Below are 24,820 nucleotides of genomic sequence, written 5' to 3' on the forward strand. Positions count from 1 at the left end.
CACTCCAGTCCAATTAAACGGCATAATCGATTCAATCTTAAAGATTTAATGTTGATTAGATAATGATTTTTTTTTTATTTAAGGCATTAACAGTGAGTGGTGGCTCAGGCGGCTATGGTTCTGGGTCGTTGATTTGAGCATCTGAAGATCTGGGTTCAAGCTCCACTGTTGGTGGGTTGCGACATACCCCATACTACCCAGCCACAGCATGCAGGGTCGCTCCCAAGGCCGGTTAGCAAAATTGGGAGGGTTGCGCCAGGAAAGGCCAAGTTGTGTGGGTTGGATGGTCCGCTGTGGCGACCTTGACGGGAGCAGCCGAAAGAAAGTTTTTACCCAATTACATTAACCTCATTGCACCACAGGAGAAAAAAAAAGAAAGCAACAGCAGACATAAAACACGTCCAAACTAACTTACTCAATTTAAACTTAAAAGAAAAAAACATTTAAATTTTCTTTATTAAAATAACCAAACTGTGAGATTAAAGGAGATTTGCAATAAAGTCAAAATTACACATCACCTGGAATAGGCAGTTTTCTAAACACAACAAGATAAAAAATGAAAGAAACCCTGTCGAGTGAATCAGTACATTTCGCTTTGGTCAAGCTTGAGTGACTGAAAAGTCCATTTTGATGTCCCCGATACTGGGGTCAAAGGTTATGCTGTAGGTCACGCTCGCCTCTCCGTCTCCGGTGCTTTCCCATGGCTCGCGTAAGAAGTACACTCCCTGTTTCCGGTGTGGACTCCACACACACGCTCCCTGATGAAAGGAACAGCGTATTAAATCCTACACTTTTTCTTGCACAGGAACATAAAAACACTGCTAATGTAAAAGTTAGGATTGCATGAAATACCTCCTCACTGGCGGGTTGAGTCAAGCCCATGCTGACGGTGATGTCATCTGTCAGCCTGTACTCCATCCACAGAGCCACGCCGTGACACCGCCCTCTCCTGATATAAACAACATTTTCAGAATTTTCCACTCGTGAGCGGATTAGGAGTGCAAGTTGCAAAAACAGCGAAATGCAAGATGTGGTTATGAAACAGCACATTTTCAGGGTTTTTATAAAGCTAATACTACAGTCTTGATAAATAAAATCATCATAATAATCATCTGAAAAGAAGGTGACGACAGATTTTTTTTTTTTTTTTTTTTTACCCAGTAAGTTGAACTGCTCCCTGACTGCTGATTGGCTGCTCAGGGACACACTGCAGGAAGTCAAAGGTCATCACGGAGCATGGCTGGGACAGGGCCCGGCAGGGGTACTCCCACAGGGGGTGAGGTTCTGCCTCACGAGACTCCCGGAAGTCCAGAGAGCGCTAAGGACAGAAGAGGAAGAAAAGAGTCGCTCTCAGTTTCAGGCCTTACACACGGTTTTATTAAAAGTAGTAAAATACTTTCACACACTCCATTTGACTAAAAAGAAACGCGTGTGTGTGTGTGTACCTGCACCATTTCATCCATCGGGCTCACGTCAAATCCTTCACAGGTTCCACACGGGGCTCGGATTCGCCACAAATCCTGAACAGAGACAGAAGGTGAAACGACGCCACCTGGTGTTAACAGGACGGTTGATGATTTATAGGATGGCTATTAATATAGCCTGATGATTGCTATTTTAATGCTTGTATATATCGGTTATAGTCACGCAGAGTAGCTGAGGCACCTGAAACTCCACGGCGATCACGTAAAGCGTGGCGGATGAAGGCATGATGGTGGCGTCGGGCCGGAGGAGGCGGCTCAGTGCTGTACGGCAGTACCAGAAGCACAACGAGTGCCAGGGCAACAGACTGGTACTGAAATACGGCTCGCCAATCAGCACCGAGATCTAAGAGCGGGACACAAAGACTAAGCTTGTGGTTTTACATACGACTGCATCAACGTACACATACAGGCAGGAATCGGAAGAATAAGAAGTAGAACTGCAACAACTCATCAATAGGATTAATAAAATGCAATCATTCTTATTTATAAACCTGTAAAAATTGCATGTTTTTAATTGGAACAATCTTCCCTCTCTTCCTAGAACTATACATGTAGGATTTTATATCCGATACATTTTTGAGACTTTAGCTCTACCTGTTCTTCCTCTACATCAGCTGACGTCAGCTGATCTGGTCGGATTTCAAGCAGCTGAACGCCGTTTCTCAGTGAGTTTGCTTCCAAAAACTGAAGCAAAAAAAAAACAAAACAAAAAAAAAAGTTACGAGATTGTTTGAAGTCTGTTTGGGTCAGCTCAGACCGTTATGTCTGGCTCAGTCTCACCTGCTCAATCACTCGCTTCGCCATTCCTGAGTTTTCCAAACTGAACACCTGCAAGACACGTGTGATCAGACGGATTAGATCTTGTACAGTGTAAGACAGGGTACATGAATAATACAAAGACAAACCAGAAATGAAATACCGTACAGACCTTTTTAGCTCCGAGCAGATGTGCAAAGATGGGGAGAAGACTCCCGTCACTGACGGATAAACACACGCTGTCTGGTCTGAGAATCTACAGGGAACACAAACATGTGTACGATATTTACATTCACACACTCCTAGTGTATATACGTGTTTTACTCAAGAAATGCTTAAAGGAGTAAAATAAAAAAAAAATAAATAAATAAAAATTTTTGGCCAAGAAAAAACATTGTAAGACTGACCTGGATGCTAATAATACACATGTATAAAGTTGAAACTAATACTGTCTAATATTATCTTTGGCACAAATCCTGGTAATCATTATGGATATCGCATCAACAAGCAAGTGTGCCAAGATGTATAAGGCTTATATTCTACCACAAAAAAACACCAAGTATATGATCACTTCAAGGGCTTAACCTTCGCAACCGTTTATAATATTTATCCGATTAAAAGCAAAAATAAATGTTTTTCAATAAGGTTAATCACATCACCAGGGCACATAATATTTCATATTTGAAGAAGAAACAGCAACAGATTCTGCAAAGAAAAAATGCAAAGACTTTTTAATCAAACTGGAGTTCGTGTAAGACACCAGAAAGATGGTGATCACGTGATTCTTACGCACTTTGCGCACATTAATACTTCTGGGTCTGTGCTTTGAAACAAGTATTAAACATTTATATTTGCATCATATGTATATATCATCTCCCTTCGCAGTCCCCAAAAGCATTGTGTGTGTGTTTTATTTCATGTATATACGAAAACAATAGAAATACAGAAATTCCATAAAATAAACCAAATACATCTTTAATTAAGACACTCGTTTAGAGTCTTATTACAATCTGAGCCTCGAGCAGGAGGCTTGTTTTTTACTTAACTTTCAGTGATTATACTTCATTATATAAACAGCTTCATAAGCATGCGACAGATTGTATCTTATCAGGTGCTTACACTACGGAGAGCACTAAGATACGACTCTCGTCTCCGCCGGTCATTAAGCTCCCCGAAGCGCGGCCGCGTCCACAGCAGGTGAGCCTGGCAGGTACAACACGGCGTGGCCACATCAGATTGCTCACTGCAAAAATAAGTATAGGTAAACCCATCAGAGTCATCAAAAATACATACAAATCCATTTTTTCGGCACTTTGGCATGACGCATGAGCATGTCACATGCTCATGGTATTTACAGCATTCGGCAGACACTGTAATCCTGAGTGACGTACATTTTTCTGAGCGGTTGATTATAGTATGTAGTGATATTAATGATGAATCATGAATCTTGAAGAATTTAACTGGTTAAAATGTAACAGATAATGCTGGTTTTGCATAATATTTCTCCGCAGCTAACATGTCAATTAACTTAGTACAGCACTGCAGGGGATTATTCTCACTTTTGGATAAGGACAAAGCGATATTTTTGACAACCTTATTGTTTTTATCTGTTTGTTTAAAGTTTTTGAAAGCTGCATCATTAGACAAAACCTTCTTAATTTCTGATATTTTAATACAGTTTATCTATAATAGCGGTGATATCAAAAAAGTTATAAAAAACAGGATGTGAGGTCATATATCCCGGTAACACCTTGATGTCATAAATTTGACTAATCTCCATGGGGACTAGCACTGATGGTTTGATTTATTTCTTATCCTCCTCCATTGCCAAAGTGCTTGGCCCCTTCATCTCTTCTCGCAGCTACGGTAAAATCTCTTATTAAAGTGTCAAAGAAGTTGTCTTTACCCAGCAGAGAGGCTGTACCACAAGCTGTAGTCATCATGGCAGACGGTTAGACTGAGCTCTTCTCCCTCACACACACTCCTTTCAGCAGGCAGGAAGTACACACTCTGCATCCAGTGATCCCTCCACTGTACTCGAAACACAACACAACATTTAAATCATGTTACATATTTCCTCGATCGCATTAGGTGAGAGTGATTTGTCGTGTCTGGCGTACGGGATACTCTCGCGGGTCGGAGTAAGTCCAGCTGGGAGCCATGGAGCAGACGATGCTGCCGCTCGGGTCCATGTCCAAATCCCACCAGGATAAAACTACCTGAGCTCGGCCGCTGGACTGCACCACAAACCTGCAGGAGTGGGACTGAGGAGTGCTGCTGACCGGGGTGCTGAAGTCCACACTAACGCACAGACACAAACCTGGTGTTAGTGGTGTATATACAGTACACAGACCATACAGAACAACAATTTTTATCCTTATTTAATCACTAATGTTAGGTGAAATGTTAAAAAAAAAAAAAAAAACTTGATTAAAACTATTAAGATAAGCAAATAAAGTTAAATAAATATTCCACTCGAACTCCACCTGAACATGGCACACAGGGGTCCGAGGTTAGTGAACGCACTCGGGGTGACCTGACTGAGCTGTATGTCACAGACAGATGGCGCTCCAGCACACTGTGTCACTGCAGCAGGGGGCAGCAGCGTGCGCTCCTCCACCTGGATGGGCTGAATCTGTGCCCAGCTCCAAAGCTGCTCCGACTCCACCACCTGGGCGTAGATGGTGGCACGGTGAGGTACGGCTTCACAGCCCGGCTGTAGGAAAGACGCAAACATGAGGACGTTGAAACCACTTCAGCTGTGTGAAACTCCTAGAATGAAAAACCGTTATACAGAAAATGACACAGATTCGAGTGTCAAATTCAGGATAAATGGAAAATCCCAATTCCAAGACTAAATAGTTTAAAAGGAGAAAACCTGCATAAAGCTCTCTCATTCTCTCTTATATATAACGAGCGTTCAAGTCAAACTGGGACTTGTGATAAAATTTCCCATATCCCCTTTACAGTCCTGATCTCACTCCAAGCCATTCCCCCATGTTTGTACCATGGAAGGAGTTCCTGGGAGGCCAGCGTTTCAGATGTGAATCAGGCAGTCTGACAATGTCTTCATTGTACTGAGAAAACTTCCTACCTTGATGGTATCCAAGCACTAGGGATAAGTGCATTAGTGCAGGGGATTATAACAAAAATCTCACTTTGACTTGAACGCCTCTCATAATAAGTCAATTATATAATAATGATACTGGTAATACTACTAATACCAACAATAATAATAATAATAATAATCATCCTATTTCTCATATTATAAGAAAATGACTAATAATAAAGTCTTCGAAAGAGCGTTTATCGTTTATCCCTGGGCGTGGCTCGTACCTGTACCAGGTGTAAGTGTGCGTGCTCATAGCTGGGTAAAGCTCCCTCTCCAATCAGCTCCGTATCAAACAGCTCTGTCACTAATATGTTCGCTTTTTCCTGCATGTCCCCATCTGAAGGAAAAAAACTAAAACCTCAGGAAATGTTCTTAAATTCAGCGTAGAAACCAGTAACAACATGGTCAATCAAGTAAATACTGTAGAGTATACAAGACTGTGTACTGTGTAATAAGAGACTGTGTGTTCCTTAAAAACATTATACACATTAGAAAAAATTGAATCTAACCTGGACCAACTGTGACCTCAGTCGAGTGCTTATTGATGATCTTGATCTTGTCTGAGAAGCCATTTTTCTTTTTGATGCAAGCTGCAGCCTCGGCCATGGGCTTAAACACCTGTACAACACACAGAGCAAAGAGCGCAGAGTTTATTAACCATTATGTTTTTTTTTTTTGTTTTTTTTTACATTAATCACTTTAGATCTCATTCTAGATGTTATAAGATCACCTCTACGGAGTAGCAGTAGTCTGCTCCTGCTGTGACGGCCATCATGGAGAGAAGACCTGTTCCTGTGCCGATATCCAGAACGACGACTCTCTCGCCTCGAGCCTTCACCCGGCTAACTGCTGCTCGAATGCCCTGGTAGTACTTCTCATTCTGAAGGACACAACACATAGGGGTGTTTTTTTATTATTATTATTATTATTATTATAATTACATTAGAAATCAAGGATCAGTTTGGACACCTGAGAGCAGATCTGGAGTCCTGGTTTTTGGACTGAATTCTGAGATTGAACTGCTGTGAACCAGTGCAAAAGCCACTTTTATGAAATAATTTTAAATCATTATCTGTTCTAAAGACTAAGAATAAAACTCACCCTATCTGTGTCGTGCAGCATATCGGCGTAACAGGACCTGGCCAACAGAAAGGAGGAAGAAAAAAACTGTTTTTTTTTTTTTTTAAGTAATATATATATAATATATAGTATTTTTATATAGTTCATATAACAACATACTGTAACATGAAGTGTTTTAGTCCTTTTATAGCACAGCATTTTGCCAATGCTCATATTTTTGTTCTATTTATCAGAAAATTATGTTATTTGACGTTTTAAAAAATAGATTACAGTACATCTAATGTAGGCCACATTCATGAAAGAAATTAAGCAAACAGAGCAAATTAACTGTAATATTAATTATAGTGCTGCGGCTTGGTGGTTAGCACAGTGGCCTCGCACCTCCAGGGTTCAGGTTCGATTCCCACCTCAGGTCTGTGTGCATGGAGTTTGCATGTTCTCCAGTGCTTGATGGGTTTCCTCCGGGTGCTCCGGTTTCCACCCACAGTCCAAAGACATGCAGATTAGGATAATGTGCGTTCTCAGATTATTTTTAGTGTGAGCGAGTGTGTGTGTGTGTGTGTCTGTGTGTATGTGTGCGCCCTGCGATGGATTGGCACCCTGTCCAGGGTCTACCCGCCTTGTGCCCTAAGTCTCCTGGGATAGGATCCAGACCCGCCTCCTCCCCCACGTGACCCTGTATACAGGATAAACTGGTATAGATGGTGAATAAATGAAGATTTAACATTATGTGCCTGATCCTGTACATGTTTAATTGCTTGCATGTTAAACTGGACTGGAATAATGTTACAATGCACGTGATCAACTGGAGCTTCATCTTAATGGATAAAATATAAATGCACAAATTTTATTAATTCTGTGTGTATTAGTTGTACAGCAGTGTTGTTATTCCTGATAACTGCGCACGAGCCTCTCTCTCTCTCTCTCTCTCTCTCACCCACCTGGCGATCTCCTGGTGATAATCATACTCCTCTCCCTCCTCCACCGAGTCCAGCGAGCCCGTGGTGGGGTTAGCACGACCACAAAACGTCTTCATCATCACACTGTTGTTCATCACCACACTCTATACCGATACCAGAAGTAAATAACGGAATTTTCTAATCATCCGGTGTGACCACACTGCGCGCCGCCATCTTGTTTCCCGTAGCCACGCCCTCTCGGATCACGTGACCACCCCCTGTCTCCGCCCACAGCTCTGTTGTGTCGTTAGTTAGCATTTTTTACTCATCGTACAGTCTGAAACAAATATATAAAAACATTATTCTTAGTTATTATACTCTAAAATATACTTTATTTGAGGAATGATGTGTATTAATTATGTATTAATCAAATTCACTTCAGTTTTGAATTGTTTTAACACTGGACATTTTAATAAAGCTGCTTTCAAGAAAGAAAAAAAATGAAAATAAATACGGCGAACAAAATAATTTACTAATTTTGTAAACCTAAATTCAGCTAAATTTCCATGTAAAATATAATACTGTATACATTTTTTTATTCCAGAAAGGAGAACGAACATAGAAGAAAATGTAGCTTGGGATGGTGGATTGTTACCGTATTTACCCTACAGTACTGATACCAAAGAAAAGGCGCTGGCATGATTTAGAGAACATATAAGGGAAACACCCTTTACATCGATATTGGATATTCACTGGCCATTTTTTGACCACATCCAAAATTTCTGAATGCATTATTGTATATTTATTGATTGAATTTTATAAGTCTATTATTAGCGAAATTGTTAAGGGCCTTGCCCACAGTTGGGCTCCAATTTTGCGGTGCTGTGGCATCTGACCTTCTTATCAGTAACTCAAAGCGTTATTTATTTGAGTTACTACTACCCAAAAAGAAGTCAAGGGGATCACAAACCAGGTCCCTCACTATAAAAAATTATGCACTTCAGATTCCCATATTTTGAGAATTTTCAAGGCTTAGTGCAGCCCGAGCACAATGACTGAGTCTCAGCCTGAATGATCCACCTCCTTCATCATCAATTATTATCTTAGAAGAATAAAAAAATTCTTAGTGCATAATCAATGTCACCAATCAATCAAAGTAATATTGATTATCCCTTTGAATTTAGAATTATATGTTATGGAGTTTTTTGCACCAAGGACGTGTTTCTCAGGTCCATATCAGGGCCCCCTTGTGGTCAGTGACGTAATTACAGAAGAATTTGGGATTGTTTCTAAAAATATTTAAAATATGTATTCCTGCTAAATGTGCCAAAATATACTTTGCATACATAAAAGTCCAACAGATTTTATGTTTATTTTTTTATTTTTAATAAACTACAATATATGCTTATTCATGTGCATTCGCTGTCTTAGTAACTTAGCTTAGCTTAGCTTTCTCATTCTGGAGTGCCCTGGATCTGTGTGTTTATGGTGTGCAAATGGTACACGCTTTATTCGCATCATATCCAGCATTTGTATGTAAAAATCCTATCATAAATTAAAATTGATAATCAAATTAAGCACAAAGTTTAATTTTATCATTGAGGAATAAAATGAAATGTCCAACATGTCAAAGTGTCTTGTGAAATGTTAATGCCGGTGTACAAACTACAGTGTCAGTGATAACGTTAAGGCAAAGTGACAAGCAGGTAGAATATAAAGTGTAATAACTGAAACCTTTGTCACCCTCGCTTGTTGATTTAAGATATTCAAAGCCTCTATAATTCTATTTAATATTAATATTATTTCACAATCAGGAACTCAATTGTCATATTTTTATATTATAATTTTTTTTTTTTTTTACTTTATAAGACTGTCTACATTTTACTGCAATATAGCAACAATTCCACAATATGTCTATAATTATTTGTAGAAGTTGTGTGTGTTCAGAGCACCAGCTCTCTAAGGACCAATCTTCCATGCATTATGTATAATATACTGTAGAAAGACTTTATTATACACATTAAGCCATAATATACATACGTTTTGTAAACAACAATACAACAATGATTTCATCACGGCACAGTGTATCACATTTAATCCTCACATTTACAGGTTATACTGTTAAATGAACCCACAACGATTCATCTTTAAGTTCTGTTTTTTACACATGATATTTTATTTCACAAAAACAAATTTTCAGAGGCCGTTTATCCCTAAACAATACCAAGAAGTTCATTCCGAGTGTAGAGGATCTTGCTCACAGACTCAACAGTGGCTCCCTGGCAATCCTGGATGTTGAAGCACAGAACTTAATCTACTAAGCTTCCACTAGTCAGGGGTCAGCAAGGAAAGGAAGTCGATAAATTTAGCTTTGACGCCGAGTTGATTCCTGTTTGCTCGGCCTGGACAGGATGGCGTGATTCAGGCTGTTCCATTGAGAGTGCTCATCAAGCACACTTGGCTGTAGGCAAGCAGAAAGGCATGCTGGAAGGAGGCACAAGGATGTCTGGGAAGATTGGGCGGTATCCTGGTGGCAGCGGTGGCGAGCTCTGTTCTAGTAAACACATTACTGTTCCTCTGACATCTCGGGGAACGTCCCCTCGAACGTCCAGCAGCACAGAGACATGCTCCTCACTTTAAAACAAGGGAAAATAATATTACGAATAGATAGAACGAAACAGAACTGACTTGAACGCACCTTGTATTTTACATCTATGTATAGAAACAGACGTTTAAAAAAATTATTAGTTTACCTGCACTCATTTGAGACAAAAGCATGTTAATGCTTCTAGAAATAAAATAATTCAACTACAGTAAATTGTAAGAACATTTTGTCAAAATGATTAAAAATATATATGATTTATTAAACACACACCTCTGAAACCCTTTAAAAGATATTCTTTAAAAGAAAACTCCATAAAATTGAATCATTTAGAGAACTTTAAACTATAATTGTTAGCGGGGGGGCACCTACCTGATGTCGGGGTACTTGGATATCAACCCTGACACCTCGAGTGTTAGCATGCCAGGATCTTTTAACTTGATTAAATCGGCCAGCACAGGGATCAGAGCTGTGGGATTCACCTCGCTGATTGTCCCGTCAACTTCCTGAAGATAAATAGACAGTTTTAAAGGAACTGTAAGACTAAAAATCAAACATGCATGCTAACATGGCTAATCAGGAAATTAAAGCTAATTAAGCAAATGTGGAACGTCTAGTGAATCAGACTGCCTCGATTGGTCGAGTGAGGCATATTACATTTACAATGCACTCAATATCTAACATAATCAAATAAGTTAGGAGTAATGACTTTGGACTTGAGTATCCTGTTCATCAGGGCTGGATCAGTGATATACAGTAAACTGTGTCTATTTCTGTGCCAGCGAATGTGCTCCAGTTTGCAAACCATTTTTATGCAGTATGCTATGTGCATTCTCACCATGCTCTGGAAATGTTCCCTCAGCTGCTGGGCATCCTGGACCATCTGCTGAGCTAACAACTGCCTCTCCTCATCGCTTCGGCAGATCAGCTTCTTCTGCATCAGCGCGCGCACATACTCCACCACCGTCAGCCACTGGCACTCCTCCTGCAGCCTCTGTACAGTCACATAAGTACATTACTCTACTTATTCATATGCATATTTATTTTCATGCATATTTATTCTTATAATTGTACACCACTATTGCTTTTGTAGCTTGCACACAAGAATTTCACTCACATGTACTGTACCAGTGTACCAGTAACGTGATGCGACAATAAAAGTGATTTGATTTGATTTGAGTAATGAGTAATAAGCTCACTTTAAATGGGCTAACGGAACTTTTTACATTCAATTCTATAAATGCATCAACATGTTAAGAGTCTGTGAATACTTCATACTTGGTTAGTAGACTGATGACTGACTACATTGCATGTGGTGCAATCAAATGTTGCATGATCATGAGTTGCATTTATACTGCATTGCGTGAAGGTGTTTTGTTTCTATAAAGGACTAGGCAATATACACAGCAGGCCTGACTGACATTTCATACAATTACATGGATGTGTTCATCACTGTCATCATTATAATTATAATTGATGAAGATTTTTTTTTTTTTTACTTAATCAAGTTTTTTTCTTTTACTTTAAAATAATGATCATAAAACCATAAAATAACATGATCATCATCAACATAAAAAAAACACACTGTTGGCCATTTGCCAGAATTTAGACATATCTAATGGGTTCTTCCAGACAACCACAAATATAATCTAACTGATTCTAAGTGCTCGATTATATTTAGTGTGATGATTATGGCGGCATGGTGGCGTAATGGTTAGGACTGTCGCCCTGCACCTCCAGGGTTCGGGTTCGATTCCTGCCTCGGGTTTATTTCCAAGGAGTTCTTCTCCCACAGTCCAAAGACAGACTAACTGTCAATCCTCAAATTTCCCATAGTGTGTAAATACACACGTGTGCGCCCTGTACTCTTTACCCATCCAGGGTGTACCCCATCTCGTGCCCTAAGTCTCCTGGATAGCTTCCAGACCCTGTATACAGGATAAAGCGGTATACTTGATGACAGAGTGAGTGAGTGAGTTTGATAGTTGCAAACACCAACCTCTCTGCAAGGTGAGCGCACCCGGCCATATAGTTCACAATGGCGCTCCAGAACACCGCACACCTTAGGGATAACATCTCCCTGGACCAGCCAGGAACGTGACAAGAGCCCTTGCAAATGTGGCTGAAGATCCAGGAGGAGCTGGTCCATCACGAGGCGACACGCTTTCCTGACGGCCCGATCCAGAGCAGCCAGCGACCCGGGGGGAATCCGTGAAAACCTTACTGATTGACGGGAGCTAACCTGCTGGTGAAGGGTCTCCGTGGACATCCTGGAGAAACATATAGTGAGATATAGGCCCATGAACATCCCATTCACTGGGCAGAGCTTAAGGTGTGTTATGTCAGCAGAACAAACATGGACATACTGTAGTAAAACCCAAACCAAAAAAAACAAAAAAGATACTTGTTCACCATCTCACTTGAGGATGATGCAGTTGCTGATGCAAGCCAGGAGGTAATGGAGGTAGAATTTGTTTTTGTTCCCCACTGGATCATTTCGATGCTCTTTACTGAATTCTATGATAGCGTCTCGAAATCTAAATAGGATTTACAGGAACAGTACACATCCAGGGGTTAGAAGGAGCATGGTACCTTAATAATACATTCAAGTTGATGGTTAGCCCTTAAAGACCACTGATGAACAAACTGAACTGAATGAAAGGTATTATTTGGTACCATTTTTCTAAAGTAGTTTTTCTGGACTTCCACAATAAGGACATGTTTCTTTACTGTGTAAAAACACAAACCTGGATAAAAGGGTTTCCATTTCAAACAGACCCATCTGGATTGTCTGATCCCGCAGACTTTCACTGATCATCAGAGCGACACGTGCATTCTCCTCCAACATCTAACAGTACAAGGACAAATTATAAATAGTTTTACTCAATAAATAAATGCTTTTTTTTAGCTCCTTTTATCACTTATGCAACAGAAACTTTAAACAGTCATTTCCTCTCTAGCTTGTCATGTGACCAAGACACCACCAAGCCCTTTCCAGTGGTTACAGCTTTTCCTCTAACTGTTACAAAGCACTGAGACTGGAGACTCCTTTTATCAAATAAATAATATGTTAGGATTTTATTTGTAAAAGATGTTTGTTTTCCATTAGTTTGCTACTAAGCTTTCTACTATTTAGCTAATTTGGTGATTTTTTGCTGTTAAAGCTGCTGTTCTGACCAATTAGATTTGGGAATTCAACAGATGGTATGGATTGCATTGATACACACAAAATCACTATGATGGGTTGTGACTGCAATCAGTAAAAAAAGTCTCCATCAGTGAACACTCATCATCTGCCATCATCTGCAACTCAACCAAGTAGACCTTATATCAACTCAAGGAGATTTCCTATTATATAAGGGCATGCCTTATCTCAGAACACAGAAGGGCTTTATTTATAGTTACACTATCTGGCATTACCAAAATAAGTTCACTGTGCAAACATCTTCAGAAACCCTTTATTTCTTAATATGAAACTAAATCATGTAGATGGAAATTAACAAAAAAAGAACAAATGGTTTACTATGACAGGCTGGGAAGTGCCTGAAGATACCATTTACAAAAAGGGTTATTTATGGAACAACCTCAGCAGCAACCTCATTTCCCCTCCCGTCTGTTCCAATAACTCAGCAGTCACTCCTCATCAGCCATCATCTGCACGTGTTTCTCACTGGTTCATCCCTTAAGTTAGATGCTTTTTTAAAGCTTGATTGATTCATTGGTCACAATGTGGCCTTAACAAACCAAAAACATTCTTTTGAAACTGCCTAGGTACAGGGACTGGACTGGAGAGGCAAAGATTTGCCAAGAAAAGAAAGCCAAAACAGTCCATCAAGAAGCCTGAAGAACTATTCTCAACTATTCCTCAATACTAGATAAATATCCTGTAAAAATACAGTATAAGCAAATCTGGCTCTTTGAAAGCAAAACACGAATTTACAGTATTGTATATTCAGAATTTCTATTCCTGTAAAGCTGAAATGTCTATTGTTAAAAGTGCTATACAAATACAGCTGAACTAAATACATTTCCTTTAATCTTTGGTGTAAATGAACTATTTTAATATTCACAGTCAGTATGTAATGGTGTAAGGAATCTCTGCACTAACCTGAGTGATGATTGTAGGAAGGCTGGTATGATAGCAGCCCTCATGGTCAATATCAGGCTCCTGATCCCTTTGCCAGTCTGTAAGCTCGACCTCCAGCGCCTTCTGCATCCATTCAGAGAGGCTTTTCTACAGGAAGATTCACACACAAAGACTTTAGCCATACAGCCCTACATTCCTCAGATGTTTTCTGTGATTTAATATTTCCCTTGTGCGACAAATGGCAAATGGTGTCTCACCCGAACACACTGAACGTATTTGTTCTGCAGTTGTTCCAAACCTTCCAGAGATATCAGAGGGCCTATTTCTTCCAGGTCAAGATGAGCAGCAAGGCTGGGGTCACCCATCATTTCTGTGCTACAGGAGCAAATATTGAGAGTCTTTAACAAATGCACACAAAATAAACAAAAAAAATAAATAAATGAATCACTATACGAGTATGAAACAATTAAAGCTCCAAGGTTGCATGGGTTTAGCAAGGTGTATTTAATGGTCTAATATAATAACCATATAAAAGCACACAAACAAACAAACAAACAAACAAAAATGCATAACAAGAATAATTACAAGTCAAACTGGGAATTTCGATTGTGCAGAATAACAAATACAGTTATTAGAGTAATTTCCCTTTATTTCTCTATATAATCCCCTGCTACACTAATGCACTTTTCCTAGTTTTTTTTTTTTTTTTTTTACTAGCGCTTGAATACCATCAAGGTAGAAAATCTTCTTGGTACGCCAAAACACGTCAGAAACTCCTTTAATGGCCCAAACATGTGCAAATGGAATGGTCAGGACTGTCTGGGGTATGTGGCAATAACTCCTGGATGAGTTCCTGTATTCTGCAAGTGGTGTTGGTGAATGATTGTGTGTACAGTTGCCACTGACAGACGATGTCTCTTCTGCAAGTTGGCGACAAGTTATCCATGGACTTTTAAGGATCAGGCATTCCACTCTATAAATGTTTACAAGAACAACAGCAGTGGGGTCCAAGCCACCTCGTTCGGAATCATCATTTATTGAAAAAAAATTGCGGCTAAGAGTCTGTACTGTGCTCATTTGTCAACTGTAAATGCCGGTAAATATTGGTTTCATTCACTAGAAATTTCATCCTAGATCTTGGCTTGACCTGAATGTTCCTAATACATTGGGAAAAAATTCAAGCTGGATCATTTGAAACAAAGTTCACAATTGCATCTTTTGTGTATTAACTTCAAAAAAGAGTTAAAAAGATACACTATGTGAAGGGAATTACTGTGTACAAGAGCCACATATCAGGAACTTCTTTCTGAGCTCTTCAACGAAATTAAGTGCATAAAAAACACAGATACAGCCTCCTTACCTTTTGTAGATGTGAACAACCCAATTAAGGACAGCAAAGATCTCCCCACTTTGCAGCTCCCAGCCAGTGATTTGTCCTAAATGGATCTGCAGGCAGCGGTGGCATGCACGTAGATACGCTTTGGTGAGTTGGTAATGTGGAGGAACGCACTGCTCCAGCAGGTTGCGCACTGTAGCCAAGTCTCCCATGATGCTGTGCTGCAGGGCTGAAAGGTGGCCAGCAAGGCCGGGGCCTCGAGTGTGTAAGTACGACGCGCTGCGGAAACGAGCTGCAACCGCCTCCTCCAACACCTGAGAAACACACAATACATACCTTATTCATTTTATATAAAGTTATTTTGTCACTGTACCAATTTAAAAATATAAAAAAACACATCAGCACAGTGCCTCCGTCTCATCACTATGCGCCATACTGGCTAATTAATGTTGTGTATGGGACATTTTTGGTTTTCGAGTAAAAATGGACTTAGCCAGAACATACTCATGTTGAGCAGAACCCTTTACAACCTGTTAATAGTTCCAAAAGCAAAAATTCCATGATAAAATCCTTAATTTGGCTTTCTTCTTGTTTAGGTAGCTAACAGACAGTTAACCTACAGCTAACAGTCACTACCAGTTATGGGCAATATGGGTGCCTTTATATTATATTATATTGTATTGTATTGTATTGTATTATATTATATTATTATGTAATATATATATATATATATATATATATATATATATATATATATATATTATTATTATGTATACAAGTAATCTATTTTTTTCATTTGAATTATATTATATTATATTATATTATATTATATTATAATTCAAATGAAAAAATAGATTACTTGTATATGTTGTTAACCAACAGCTAACCTTCAGCTAACTGACAGCCAACCATTAGCTAACATACAGCTAACTGGCAGCTAACTGAGAGCTAACTTACAGCTAACTGACAGCCAACCATTAGCTAACATACAGCTAACTGGCAGCTAACTGAGAGCTAACTTACAGCTAACTGACAGCCAACCATTAGCTAACATACAGCTAACTGACAGCTAACCTACAGTTAAGTGGCAGCTAACTGACAGCTAACCTACAGCTAACCAGCAGCTAACCTAAAGCTAATTGACAGCTAACCTGTTAAGTTTAAGAAGACTGCAAATTTTTCACAAGTTTTAACATGCGTTAAAAGATAAAGAGTTATTGCTTGTTAAATCCGCCACACCTCATTTTGCTTACCTAGCAGAGGGACAAACACACACATACACATGATGTGTCTGAAGTCTGTTTAATATCAGCAAAAAGAGCATACTTAAGCTTTTGGCCAGGTGCCCTGCAAACACGAGCATATTTGTATGCATATTTGTCTGGACACAGGCTATAGGAAGTGTCACCATATAAGGCATTAGGAAGCACAATGAGGGGGCTGCTTTATGGGCATAGAGGCATGGAAAACGTTCACATTATGTTACAAAACCTTACACCTCCTGCTGACCTACAACTAACTGACAGCTAATTGACAGCTTAACAGCTAACTTATCTCAGCTAACATATCTCATGTACAGTGTGAGCGAGTTAACTACAAGTTAACTACAGCTAACTTATCTCATGTACAGTGTGAGCGAGAGAACCTTCAGCTGAGTAACCGACAACTAACCAGCAGCCAACTGATAACTAACTGACCATTAACTAACCTAATCTCATGTACATTACTGTGAACAAGAGAAGTTGCTTTCATTCATGTATATATTACTTTCTGTGTTGACTCAGGTGGCCTTGATAGCCTGTGTCCGTTTAAGCAGAAATCAATCCATCAAAGTGTTCCAGGCTTCAGTGGAAGTGTGAGAACCATTACATTTGCCTGTAGATTTATCTCAGCCAGAGCTGAAAATCTTAAGATTGCCATCTGATTGGCTCTCTGCACTGGGTATCAGCTGGAACCTGGTTTTACTAGGCAGATTATTCAGCGTACATAGAGAGCAGAATAAGGACTGTGCAGATATGTAGAAACGCTGATGAAACTGAGGAAAATTAAGCACATTATACTGCATTCTGCAATGAGGCGTAGGAAAAACGATGGTCATTGATTTATTGAAATTTTGTCGACAATAGAAATTAGAAGTGCAGAAGAGAAAATCCAAGAGGAGAAGATGAGATAATAATCATATATTTGTTCATTTCCCTTGTGTACGAAACAACAAACTAGCTTGTTCTAGCATTAAATTAATTTTACGTTTATGCTGTTATGTTTCCTGGCAACCAAACCATGGAACTGCAGCACAAGCTAATAGAGTTTTATTAGTCCATCCTTATACACAGAATGAACTGAGAACCCAAAATGAAGGATAGTAAATGCTATTTTTTAACCATGTCTCATTATCATCCTACATATTAATGATTGAAATCACTTTACAAAGGGTTTAACTGCTTTCTTACATTTAATTTCATCATTAGAATAAATCAAACCTTAAAGAAGCGTTCTCTCCAGCAGCGAGGCCTTTCTGGAGGCATGGGCCTGCCATACCTTTCACCAGATGGGCACTGCCTCTCTTCTAGAAAGTACTGATCGAGAGCTTCCTCTCGTTCCACAATGCGTACTGCCGACACAAACGGCGTGGGGTTCTGCAGGGAGAGAGTGAGTCCGCTCCCCACTACAGCCCACAGCTCTTTCGCCAGGGCCTCCACCAGCCGACCCACTCCTGAAAAATAGTCCTGCACCAGTGCATCATCTTCGGGGCTCAGCAAGGTTCGGGATGAGCCTCTGAGTGCATGGATCTGAAGAAGAACCTCATCCTGCCAGCGTTCCAACTCCATTAGGCGAGCATGTGCTTCCAGTAACCGGCGAGACTCCACCAGGCGCTCTGTTTCTATCACCATGCTCTTCACTGGGAAAATCCAAACACATAAGGAAGCACAATGAGATACATATCATGGTGGATGTGTCATGTGACTGAACGTCTAGCAGTGTAAAAAGTATGAGGAAAAATTTTAACATTTTAAGCACAATTTGTATCAGACCCCAGAAGGTTAGAAAAAGTTTAGTGCCCAGAATTGCATCACAGTTGAACCCTTGAGCAAAGCCATTAAAGATCTTACGCCCTTAAGTCTCAGCTCTGTGCCTGGAATCTGCCTCGTTTGTAAGCCGCTTTGAATAAAAACACATGCCAAAGCAGCAAATGTACCAAATGTTCTGGATTCTTTCACCCCTAATTTAGTTAAAATACCAATGTGCTCCGAACAGACACAAATACAGTTACAAGTAAGTGTTGCACTATTCCACATTTTTGCCAGAAAGGCTTGGTTCAGACTAGTGGTGTGCACCAGTCCTGTGACTCATGTAAGTGGAAGGTTTTTACTTTCATTTTGTGAAAGAGTTTAGATATTAGGTAAATGTTGTATTAAAAATAAAGACGACCTTCATAGCATGAACAATATTGATTCCTTCAGCCTTATTAACTGTTTTTTAGGTTTTAACTGTGCTGACTTTCTTTGTTTTTAGGGAAATAAATTCACATGCAATTCACAGTTCCACATGCATACTTTAGTGAGAATAATTATAAAGTTGAGCGATTTGGCTCAGCTTAAGGAACTTATTTGTCAGAGCCAGAATTCACGCACCATGCATTTCTACGTCTCGGATTGTTCTGGTTCTCTCCATTTCTGAGAGATATATGTACTGATTAGACAGATACACCTATGAGCATTAACCAAATAAAGATGTAAGTAGCAGCACTGTATTGCTACTGCGTATTGGTGATCAACCAGGTACGTATCATCTGGTAGTTTCCCTCTCATCAAAAGAAAAGAAACGACTGGCCAGTCATGCTGTCATGGCTTTCCAGCCACAGATCCCAGTGAGTCCTTTTGCTCTTGAGATGCTGATCACTCTATAATGGTGATGCATATTTAATGAATCTTTTAGGGCATTTTATTTACATTATATTGCTATTCCAATTTGCGTGCATATGGAGACATATAGTAAAACAATGGGAAAAAAGAACACAGTAATGGCCTAAGTAGATACAGATGTTTCATGTCATTTAGCTGAGCTCCTTGCAGTGGGGCTGTTTAAATGAAACTATAAAACCTCCAGTGAATTGCTTCGCATTTTACACTCTGCTCAGTGGGTGACAGTCATTTGCTCTCAACGCTTTCTGGCTTCCAGGAAAACGAACAACCAGTTTTTTATGACTAGCATATTGCAAATTTCCTGCAGGCATCGCATCTAAAATTCTCTCAGCTGTTCCCTGAGTAGCGTTAAAATGGGAATTTAGCAGGTGGGCCATTAGCAGTAAACTGAAACGAGATGTGCGGTAATGGGGTCTAACTAACATCTGAAGCTACAGTACTGTCATTAACGATAATGGCAACATGATTGGTACTGTAGATAATGTCGTGTTCTGGTTCCATGGTGTAATGGTTAACATGTAGGACCCTAAATTATAAGGTCTGTTAATTAAAATAATATTAAAACAAACATGAAATTGTAATGTTATTCGGTTAGTGAGGACAGAGATATTGAAAATATTTCAACCCAAAATATGTGTGATGATGTAATTGCATGAAATTCCTTTCAAGATTTGCCTTAGCCAGACATGTCCACCTTGTAAATAAATGTAACTATGAGGCAAATAATATCAGAATAAAACCAAACCTGAGTGGAGATGTGGCAGGTTCGTAACGGCAGCCAGCAGCTGACAGTGATCGATGGACGTCTCTCTTAGCGCGTCCAGCACGTTAATGCTTTCAGCGTTCTTACTAGATTCGAGTCTCACCAACTTCATAGCGTGAGACACGTCTCTCAGCTCAGCACGGGCCTCTCTAAGCTGTCCCAGTCCCCAGTCTACACCTTCTAGATAGGACTGAACGACCGACTGCAAAAAAGCCACGGAAAGAATTCAAGAGTCACGAATGATTTTTGTGCTAAAACATATGTCCAATAGCATACAAAATCAAGAGTTCACTAACAAGAACTGTTTTTCATAATGATAGTTTTCTTTTTTAAGATTTCACCACTAAACACTTGAACACAGATATTCCAGGAACACTGGGTTCTAGGTTTTATACACAATGGCTTGGATGCCAGTCCGTCACAGGACATACACACACAGCCAATCCACCCACTGGTATGTATTTGTAAAGTCAGCAGAAAGCCAAGAAACCTAGAGGAAACCCCAAATGGACTTGGGTAGAACCACTATTGATTGAACCTTAAAGGTGTAAGGCAACGCTACCTACTGCTCCATGCTTGTAGGATGATAAAACAGGAACAATTCTTTCTAATGGACTCAGACTTCTAGACTTTTTCTTAATTGCAGAACAAGTAATTTCAGAAAACATTCATTCATTTTGACACAAATAAAAGTTATAAAGAACTCTACCTTTAACCTAGAGTTTATGGATGCTGTCCTTTGACTCTCCCTCTTCTTGTAATGTGCGAGCCTTTCGAGGTGTTCTGGGCGGCAAAACACACCCGAAGCCCATTTAAGAGCTGCTCCCCGTGCCAAGCATTCTGCCCGCTCCAATTCCGGCCACACCTCCTCACCTGCTGCCGGGGAATCTGGCACCCCAAAGAAGAAAGCTTTATTCAGCTTATACTGTACAGTATGTACATGGTATATTTTACATGCAATGTTTTTGTAGATTTGTGTGCTAATTCAATCTTTTAAAAATATTTTTTGTCTGATGCCACTAACTTGATGAGATTTCTACTTAAGTGCTTTCTCTCAGAAACTATTTGGTGGTTGTGGTTTCTTTGTAATGAGATGTCATGGGTATTCCTTAGGGTTAACATTTACTCCCGTTGGCATTTGAGCGATATTGCTTTTGGTCAAGTACCAAGCCATGATTGCTTGTTGGAACCACCTTCCAATCAGTGGACTAGTCAGACAAAGGTTTAACTGTTGAGCTTCCACTTTTCCCCTATTTTTTTCCCCCTAATTTTAAAAAGATACACAGTACTTTCTGTAATAAAAAAAAAAACATATAAAGGCAAGGAAGCAATAATTGATGAAACAAAGTAAGTATTTGATGTGACAATGCTTAATGTCAGGTACAATCTGTGCAGTGCTCCTGCAGAAGCACCCAGAGTTCAAACAGAATTTTCACTGTTACAACTGCTTATGTTTTGTATGCAAAACCCAGCATCTTATTATTATTATTATTATTATTTGGTCTTAAAATCGGTCACTGATAATATTATAATATAATACTGTCCTTACTTTTTACTGATGTTTTTGTCCTGACTCAATAATGATGTAAAAAAAAAAAGACTCTAAAACAAAGTTTATAACAAAAACACAGGGTGCCTAAGACTTTTGCACATTATTGTACACTACAGTAACCACATTATATGTGTCGTTTGATTGCCTCGTATAAATGAGCTATCCGAGCTAAACCGTCATGCATTTCAAAGAGAAACAGGCATCTATATTGGTTTATTTCACATTATGTGATGTTAAAACCCCTAAAGCCTAAATAATCTGTCAGTTGTTCATCAGGTAGAACAAAAGTTCTTATCACTTTTATAATGTGTAAAATTTACCACTACCGGAATATGGGAATGAAGTCGCAAAAATGTTTTCAGAACATATTATTATTATTATTGTTATTGTTATTTTAGTCATAGTTTGTATAGTTGACTAAAATAAAATAAAATTCAGTACATCATATCATATATTTTGGACAAGTTTGGACTTTTGTGAAAAGAAGTGCAACAACACCAGTAACATTTAATTTGAAAATACAAACAATGATATAAATGAAGATGATTTCTTTCTAGCCCAGGTTGTACAGTATATTAGCATGTCCAGTGTTTAGTGACAGAAATGTCAGAAGAGAGCCACAAGTTCCTTACATCATTGTCATGCTTTTGATGAGATCTATGATGTAATGCATTGTCTAACCTTACTTGACCTACTGACACATATTACATGTTAGACTCGAAATATAGTATTATTTTAGGTTGCTAACTTCGGCCATTTGGCTTCTAAAAGCATATGACCTTTAATAATTCTGGTTTAAAAATAGTTTTTTGGTAAAAGCTTAAAAAGCAAAAAATCTGTAGTGTCCTCCACTATGCCAAATTTATGTAAACAATTTAGCATTTTTGAATAATACACTTTTCCAGGTTTGTGTCTTTTCATGTGAAATCTTAATTTGACAAGTTTCATCTGAATGACAATTAAGATCATTGAAGGATTTGAATTCAAAGGTTACGGACACTACATACTAAAAGAGCGTAAAATCGTATTTTGCAAATGTGTTCCTTTTTGTCTGATAAAAATATAAATGTGTATGCATATTTTCATATATTATATAATCCTAGCTGATAATTTACTTTTCACCTATGTGAGACACTTTCAGCACTGATACTACAGTATGTATGGGCCGTACGCATTTTTAAATCTAAAATGTCATCATTTTAGCTTAACAACCAAGCTGTGGTACAAGCACCTTTCAATTGCTTGTATTATATCCCATACCGACAGCAAACCTTAATAACTTTTCATCTAGAAACTGTTCATCTAGGGACACGCTGTAACACCTACACTGAAACCTATACTGCAGCGATAACTGACTTCGTCCTCCTTTCCCCAGCAATAAAGCATGTGGTTTGTTTTGCATTCCTGACATGTATACCCGTGACCTGTGCATCGCACAAGAAGTACAACTAAGATACTGAGCTGTAGTGTGTATATCCATACTCTGATGTTATATAAGAACCTTGACCAACTCTCATGAGAGTTTTAAATGAATAAGCCTGTTCATCCTTCTCTGTGGTCATCAGACTGACATCATTTCGAGCAGCATGTGAGCGTTTGACATTAGTGTCTCCAGCCCTACAGTTTACCGAATTACTCTGGCTGTCAGGAATGACTCAGCTCAGTATCCAGTATCTCATGATGCTGAATCTCAATTCTGCTGTTAGGTAGTCAACCCTTCCTCTCTTTTTTTTCCCTGCGTCTCTGCATTAGCTGTAGTTATTGTTACAGCTTAGTAGTGCCGAAACAATGGCTTGGCAAACATGCAGAAAAGTGCATAGTGAAAAGGTAGAGCTGTACCTTCAGGATTGTCACAGCCATTCTGGTTTCCTTGTGACATTTAGGTTCAGGTTTGTCCGGAGTTCAGTTGTCGTCTTCTCGGGTTGTGTAGAAGGAGCCCTTCGCTGAGGGCCAGCAGCACACACGCGGAGAGAGAAAACAGGGGGAAGAGAAGAGGGGGTACATAGCCGCTCTGCTGCCTTCCTCCAGTCTTCCTCTGCCCCTCTTCCAGACACATCCTCCACTCCATGGTCGACAGGAAGGGAGGGAGAGAGAGCGAGAGAGAGAGAGAGAGAGAGAGAAAGGGACGAGGGAGGGAGAAAAAGAGACAGAGCAGTAGAGAGAGAGGGACAAAGGGAGGGGACTTGGTTAGTAGAAAGGATCCAGATGTAGAATTGTTAGGGTGGGAGTGAGTTTATGTCCAGCACAGAGTCTGTGCCCTCACGCCAGCCTTATTTAAATCTCCCAGACTAAAACAGACAGCCTTGGATAAATGGCCAGTTCAGTTCAGTTCAGTTCAGATTAGCTTAGAGAATGATATCCAGGTCAAAGCATTCACAAGCTGGAGAAGTGTGTTAAGGCTTCAGGGATGTCGTTATTAATTAGTTTATGACTATAAATGGTTCCAGAACTCATTACTGTAATGGATACAAATGAAAAGTAAAAGATGTTTTTAAATTCTGATTAGTCAGACGGTGCTGGTTACTTTCTAAACTGGCAACTCAAAGTTTTTATTAATGCCATCACTGTGCGACAGATGCGAAATTTAGGATCTAAGATTGATAATAAACAGAATTTTTTTTTTTTAACCAGGTCAGAAATAGTTTTCAGTATAATGGTGGTTTCTGTTGTGTAGCATTTGTAGAAGGAGCCTCCAGCACTGCCACCGTCATTGGAACAAATGGTTTTCCACCACGGGAAAGTCTTCAGAAACTTAAGGACTTTCTTATTTCTCTATAACATGACAAACTGAGATTTATGTGGTATTAATGTAGCTGCCAGTGATCCAGACTCCCTCTGCCCTCCGGACCTGTCTGACCCATCCTGGTGCCCCGCTTCTGGCTGAAGATCTCGTTACATGGATGCCCCGTGTGTCTCTCTGGGATGCGTCTGGTGTCTGGGAATGATTCTTTCTACCTAGAAAATGGTTCTGGCCTTGACTGGTGTTGGCAACTGTTTCTCTGGGGACTTGACAGTTCGATAGTTCATGACTGGAACTTCTTACATGTCTACCTGAGTCTTCAATAACTACCTGGACTCCATAGTAACAGCAATTAACATCAGCTATTGCAATTAACATCAGCTATTATAGCTGAACTGCCTCCCACCCTACACACTGTATAAATGCAGATCATTTACTGCTTTCTGTTTTACCCAAATGAGGATGGGTTCCCTGTTGAGTCTGGTT

At 39.5% G+C, this 24,820-nt stretch overlaps 2 protein-coding genes across 2 annotated transcripts; both read right to left on the bottom strand.

Moving 5' to 3' along the window:
* Positions 1-71: 71 nt before the first annotated feature.
* Positions 72-7,575, bottom strand: prmt7 (protein arginine methyltransferase 7). Its single transcript, XM_053505185.1, has 17 exons — positions 7,374-7,575; positions 6,454-6,490; positions 6,083-6,232; positions 5,862-5,970; positions 5,577-5,689; positions 4,727-4,956; positions 4,361-4,541; positions 4,147-4,271; positions 3,360-3,483; positions 2,413-2,496; positions 2,265-2,312; positions 2,079-2,168; positions 1,666-1,827; positions 1,446-1,520; positions 1,158-1,318; positions 853-949; positions 72-758 (listed from the first exon to the last, which is right to left on the bottom strand). Exons 1-17 carry the CDS (start codon positions 7,484-7,486, stop codon positions 600-602), a joined length of 2,058 nt encoding a protein of 685 aa, XP_053361160.1. The 5' UTR covers positions 7,487-7,575; the 3' UTR covers positions 72-599.
* Positions 7,576-9,323: 1,748 nt separating this feature from the next.
* exoc3l1 (exocyst complex component 3-like 1) lies at positions 9,324-23,657 on the bottom strand. The gene is made up of 13 exons (XM_053505062.1): positions 23,434-23,657; positions 20,752-20,930; positions 20,025-20,244; positions 17,837-18,255; positions 15,381-15,670; positions 14,278-14,395; positions 14,042-14,167; positions 12,681-12,781; positions 12,354-12,470; positions 11,933-12,203; positions 10,772-10,927; positions 10,306-10,439; positions 9,324-9,965 (listed from the first exon to the last, which is right to left on the bottom strand). Exons 1-13 carry the CDS (start codon positions 23,471-23,473, stop codon positions 9,779-9,781), a joined length of 2,358 nt encoding a protein of 785 aa, XP_053361037.1. The 5' UTR covers positions 23,474-23,657; the 3' UTR covers positions 9,324-9,778.
* Positions 23,658-24,820: the final 1,163 nt, after the last annotated feature.

The sequence above is a fragment of the Clarias gariepinus genome, chromosome 10 (genome assembly GCF_024256425.1).
Source record: "Clarias gariepinus isolate MV-2021 ecotype Netherlands chromosome 10, CGAR_prim_01v2, whole genome shotgun sequence".
In the NCBI taxonomy this organism is placed as follows: Eukaryota; Metazoa; Chordata; class Actinopteri; order Siluriformes; family Clariidae; genus Clarias; species Clarias gariepinus.